This window comes from Limanda limanda, chromosome 1 (genome assembly GCF_963576545.1).
Source record: "Limanda limanda chromosome 1, fLimLim1.1, whole genome shotgun sequence".
Classification (NCBI taxonomy): Eukaryota; Metazoa; Chordata; class Actinopteri; order Pleuronectiformes; family Pleuronectidae; genus Limanda; species Limanda limanda.
The window spans coordinates 4,336,332-4,342,331 of record NC_083636.1 but is presented as its reverse complement, the minus strand read 5'-3'; the positions used below and the strand labels follow the sequence as shown (position 1 = coordinate 4,342,331).

Below are 6,000 nucleotides of genomic sequence, written 5' to 3'. Positions count from 1 at the left end.
TCAACTCTCCTGGGACCCTGAGAGAAACAATGGCCTCTGTACAATGAATCTATTCCAAAGATCGAGGAACTTAAATCGTCCTAAGAGAACCAGGTTCCAGTAGGCTATGGCCATCTCCAAGTCTGCACACACACACAGAGAACACACAACTCTTCAAAATCTATAATAGAACTGGGCAAGATGCTGTTATTATAATCACTCGGTTTACCTAAACTCTTCTTTCCAGTATGTTTTAGCTCCTGCTCTAATCTTGGCAACATGGCCTTCAGTTTTTCTGGGCTGTCACACCTGAAAATAGAAGACAAAATGAGCAACAGCCTCTGAATGATCATATGTGAACAAGCAACATGACGGCGCATATACCGAAGTAAACTGTGACACATGAGCCTCAAAAGTCAAAACAAGCCGCACTATCATTGAGTAACTCCATGAAGACACAGAATAATCAAGCATGTCACAGGCTGTTGACGTCAACACTCACCCCAGCTCCTTCATTCCATCCACAAACTCCTTCTTGGAGAACTCGCACTGAGTGGCCGCACGAAACTTCCATGCAACAACCAGCACGGAGTGGCAGGCTGGATCCAGTGAGAGGTCGTCACAAAACTGCTGGATCCCGTCAATACCAATCTTTTTCTCATCCTGTGGATCTATCAGGAAAAACAAAAAAAAAAATATATATATATATATAACATTTTTGCAAACATGTTGTGCCAGTAAGTTATAATTAATAGTTTTTGGAATAGCTCTATTCAATTAAACATATCACAGTATAAAACACACACTCTTAAATTATCCCACCTACCTTTATAGCGATTGTAGAGCTTCTCCAGCCTTTTACGGTCCAAGGAGGTTTTCATGGATTCTTTACAGTAAAGATTTGGGTTATGAAAATAGTTGTCGGTAGCCACTTCTAGTTTCTTTTTTTTTTTTTTAAATTGGACAGGTTCATTTGAATAAACACTGTATTCCTCTGTAAACATTCAAATACAACGACATGTGTCCATGCTTAAGCCCCACAAGCTGCCAGTTGCTCATTACTGGTTTAACTGCAGGCCTTAACTTATCAATACTTCAAGCTTCGTAACGTTTACATAGATTGGAATAGAAAAAAAAAAGCCACTCATCATTAGAAACCCGAAAAACACAAATAAGTCCACAAAGCCGTTGACGGTAACTTCTGAAATCACGGACACGGTACAGGTGACATTTAACAGTGTTAACATGGCCGCAGCAGTGGGCCTTAGGCTTTGACACATTTAAAAAAAGTGTGCGCTTAAAAGAAAAACTTTTGGTTTCATAACTGGCCTGTTATAATTAAAACAAACATTAAATGAATAATTCATCTTACAAAATCTAAAAAAGATCACTTCTGCACAATTTCAAAGCAGTATCCGAAAACTCCCATGACGGTTATTCTTTAGTCCTCTGTTTGCATAGTGTGTCCAAGAAGAAGAAGGGGAAAAAACACACTTGTGAGATGTCAACATGAGAAGTCGCAACAGCTGTACACCCCTAGGAGTGCATGCAAACTACTTTGGGAATCCCTGATGTAGCTTAATACAAGTGACCACGAGGCAATGAATGTTTTTCGGAACCAATCAGGCCTCATCCAATGAAAATGACAATGAGGCAGTCGTTGAAGACATGAAGCAGCATGTACCAGGCCAAGCCTCTGTTTCAGATGGAGCAGACAATACCTTCACTTCTCCCGTTGATGTTGTTGGAGAGCCCAAGCAGGCACGTGCACGCCCTGAAGAATCCAGACTATACCCCATCCTTTGATGAGTCCTTTGAAGGTGTGATCGAAGACCATCCAGAAATCAAAGCGATCCGAGTCAGACACAGAAATACACTGTTTTGCATCATTACTCTGACTTGTGACTTAAATGGAATTTTGTATCGATAAACTGTGATTGTTTTAACTCACATATCAAATTACATGTTACTAATTTGAGTTGTCTACATCCATATATTGTTTTTGTAATAAATCATGTTGTTTTTACTACTTTGTGACATCTAGGAATTGTCTTTTATCATAACTGAACTGTGACTTGTGATTTTAAGCGAATTTCGTTATTTCCTTAGTGTTTATTTGAGTTGTCTACATCCATGTATTCTTTCTGTGATCATCATGTTGTTATTACTACTTCGTAACATTCACGCATTGTCTTTTTTTCAATAGTCTGTGATTCTTGAGTTTCTTTCTCGTTCTTGTGAGTAAATCAATATGCATATATGTGTGTATTTATTCTTTTTGATTAGTGTAATTTGGAAATATGTTTTACAGAATATCTGGACTTAGGCAAACACTGTTGTTCCCAAGTTACGCCGGGTCTACAGCTTTTATTACATTGAGCTAAATATATTAATTTCATTAATTGGGGATTTTACAAATAAATTGTTTCTAATTTACAGTAAAATTGATGTCAATGCAAAAAAATCGCAGTGCAGTAGCAGGGAACCTCCACTAGGTGTCACAATAGCACTGACAGGTTGTTGAATGAGCATCTTCTTCTTCTCCTGCAGCAGCTGCTCCATGATTCTCACAGCTGGCGAGAAAGAGTCAATGAAGCTTTTCCTGTTTATGAGTAAAGACCTCAAATCTGTCTCCAATTCCTGTGTCCTGGTTAAATGATACAACAAAGATCAATAAAGAAGATTATTTACTTTATTTTAAACACAACCAAATCCTAGTAGTTATAATCATATCATATTTTGTGGCACCACTGAAACACTCGACCTCCACCAAGGCCCAACTTTCCCTTAAAGTCACTCAAGCTGCTCCAGATCTCTCCCAGATGTCGGTCCCCTGAATATATAATATAAATCTTTTCATCAAGTTTCCCTCGTAATTCTTTTAGAAATCAATCAAAGTGTGAGGATCCATCTTGTTCTTTTTTGTGAAATCCTTCTCTTTAACACACAAACACAGATGGAAACATAACCTCCCTGGCACTGGTAACTATGGTAACCAGTGATGGTGTTTGAATTTCAAAGTAAATGGCCTAAAAACAGGTTCAACTCTCCTGGGACCCTGAGAGAAACAATGGCCTCTGTACAATGAAGCATCATTAATGACCCCGCCCTTCTTCTTCTTCTTCCTCTGCGTGCTGGGTCTCTCCCCGTCTCCCGGCTTTTCTGTTTCCCCAAGAATAGACGGATTGTCCCCATGAAACGTGCTAGCGCAGGGGCGGGAGGAGAGAAACCTGACTTCACTCTGCTTTTGTTTTTATTTCTATTTGTGGAGCTGCTCTTTTGTTTTCCAGGGCCAGTGTTGACTGAGAGGGTTTTCACCAGGTCTTAAAATATCAGAAGCTTCCGTCCTGATCTTCACCTCATTCCTCCCGTCTGGCTCTATGACTTACATCTCCTCTTAAATCTTAAGTCTCCTCCTCTCCTCTCCTCTCCTCTCCTCTCCTCTCCATCCTCTCCCCTCCCTCAGCTGGGCGTTGCCATGACGTCCCTTGTTTTTACTCCTTTGCTTTCATCCCCTCACTTCTGCTGTAAGATGCAAGTCTTTCATTTTTGACACCAGCAACACATGGGAACATTTACAGACCCTTTTTTTATTTCTGTTCTTCCCTCCAGGCCCGTTTCCGTCCCATCCCACCCATCTATCCTCCTATCATCCTTCTCCTTTTCTCCCCCCCCACACACACTCTTAACCCTTCCACTCGTTTCCCCATCCTCTCCGACACTTTTAACCGACTCTAATTCAGCAGGGGTGTGTTTGAAGAAGACGGCTTTATGGTCGTCACAAAAACTCATGAGTCAGTCTTGTGTGTGTGAAAACACGCCGTGCAGCATAAATGTGATTTACTGAAAGTGTGGTTGATTTAATCCAACACATAATATCAGCATTCCGCTCTTAAAGTTTTGGGTTTTGCATGTTTTCCTCAGGAATTAATTATGATTTTGCTCAATGTTAAGGTGAAGGTGTGTTTTTCAGAGTTCTTGCACAAAGGTGGGATTGAACCTGAACACACTGCAGGCTCACAGGAAACAAACGGTCTCTGACGCCAGGCTCACACCTAATAAAAGGCTCGAAACAATAAACATGTTGTTCAAATACAAGTTTTGCCTGATCAGCATTAAAGGTGCAACTTTGATCAATTTTCATCTGTCATGGAGAGAACCACCGTGATGATGTCAGCAGATGTGTGTTTGTCTGTGTGGTGTGTGTGTGTGTGTGTGTCTGTGTGTCTGTGTGTCTGTGTGTGTGGCAGGTTCCTGAGCACACCTGCTTCTCATCATCCTCATCAGGTGCTGCAGTATTTAAACCCAGTTCTCTCTCTCCACATGTTGGAGACACTGTGCAGCTTCTGGGATTGTTGGCTCCACTGTGTTGATGCAGGTTTCCTTCTGAGTGTTTTAATTTGTTTATTTGCACCTGTTCTCCGTTGTTTTACCTTCGGATTCCCTTTGTCCAATGAGCTTCGGCCATTAAAATATTTTATTGTTGCACCTCTCCTACTTCTGAGAGAGCTAAATGTTCGAAAGATGTGTGTGTGTTTCATTGGCTTTGTATACAGATGTATGGAGTAAGTGGGGAAGAAGCCTGAGGTTATTTAACTTCTGTCTTATTCTAACTAATAATTCATAATTTTGTGTAATATAAAAAGAAGTTGTGTTCATGTTACACAAGTCTGTAAGATCTCTAGTTTTCATTGGAAGAACAGAAGCGGAGTTACACAAAACCACGCAGCTGAAAGTAAAAGTGACATTATCTTCATCTATAAAACTGTTTCTTTACAACTAAGAGTACAAGCAAACAAGTAACTTCTCAACGAGTCCAGTGGCGTCATACATCAGCGATATAAGGATTTGTGTTGTTTCAGACCCTCTGTATTAATTCACTCTACACAGGCAACGACAAGTTGACGTGTTTATTCAGCGTCTGTGGCCTTTACAGCAGGTACATGATAAATTTCCCCTCTGTTATTTATTGTGGGAACGTGTTATATGCAGGGAAAGGTCAAATATTTTTATAAATTGTGCTCACAAAGAGAGGCTTCTGTTGCACATGCACACACACGCACACACACGCTCGTGCACGTTTCCTGTGTGACTTTGAGGGTTCTCTGGTATTTGAACAGATGTGGGCAGACTGAGCGTGCCTGTATCCCCCCCTGACCCAAACGTGCACTTCCTGCCCCGAAAGCTAACACCCAGAGAGAACAATCGTTGTCTGTGCCCTCTACAACACAGACACACACACCCTCACACACCCTCACACACTGTGCACAAACATGAACGGTCACAGACGCACATAAGGTCAGCGTGCAAACCATAAACACACACAAAAACACATGCTCACAAACACACACTTACAAAGCAGTGAGTGTGTGTTGCTTTCAAAAAAGAGGTGGAAGCGACGTGTGTTCACCTAACACGTTTCAATGTGTGTTCACTTGGATCTGTGTGTGTGTGTGTGTGTTTGTGTGTGTGTGTGTCAAGAAACTAAAAAGCCGAGATGAAGCTGAGTTCAAACCGCGAGGAGAAGATGTGGAGCAGAGAGAACGAGGGGAAATAAGAAAACAGTGGAGATGAAATTTGAGATCTGCGGAGGAAAAACGGAGGGCGAAGAGAAATAAAACAGCGAGGAGAAGAAATACCCGATACAGCAAAAGAGCGGGAATAAAGGAAAGGAAAGAGACAGAGTGGTCATGAACTCAAAGTCGTATTTGTGCCTGTGGAGCAGGATGGAAAACTAGAGCCAGACTACTACAGGGGGAGGGACACACACACCAGCATCACTTCTTTCCCCTTCATCCTTCCTCTTTGAAAGCAGACCCGAATCAGGTCTTAGTATACGACGTGTGATTTTTCAGATTTTGATGCAGTCTTCGCTGGTGAAATGTTGGCGAGTTTGCAAAGAGAGTTCTTACGCCGAGGTTTCAAATTTCAAAAATTTAAATGTGAAATCGATTAGATGGTAACGGGATATCAATAAAGAGCAGAATACCGCTAACAGCTGCCCAGGGGCCGTGTGTGGGG

The 6,000-nt window shown here is 41.5% G+C and overlaps 1 protein-coding gene across 1 annotated transcript; it reads right to left on the bottom strand.

Moving 5' to 3' along the window:
• LOC133004759 (DCN1-like protein 1) lies at positions 1 to 2,541 on the bottom strand. Its single transcript, XM_061074276.1, has 5 exons — positions 2,494 to 2,541; positions 806 to 920; positions 482 to 650; positions 209 to 288; positions 1 to 122 (listed from the first exon to the last, which is right to left on the bottom strand). The coding sequence occupies exons 1-5, from the start codon at positions 2,539 to 2,541 to the stop codon at positions 1 to 3; spliced, it is 534 nt and encodes a 177-aa protein (XP_060930259.1).
• Positions 2,542 to 6,000: the final 3,459 nt, after the last annotated feature.

What these genes read in the sequence shown, in the direction of transcription:
- LOC133004759 (XM_061074276.1), bottom strand. Translation starts at nt 2,541, where the DNA reads ATGGAGCAGCTGCTGCAGGAGAAGAAGAAGATGCTCATTCAACAACCT. An exon ending in AGATGCTCATTCAACAACCT is followed by an intron (nt 921 to 2,493) that starts GTCAGTGCTATT and finishes AAAAAAAAAAAG; the next exon opens with AAACTAGAAGTGGCTACCGA. An exon ending in GCTCTACAATCGCTATAAAG is followed by an intron (nt 651 to 805) that starts GTAGGTGGGATA and finishes TTTTCCTGATAG; the next exon opens with ATCCACAGGATGAGAAAAAG.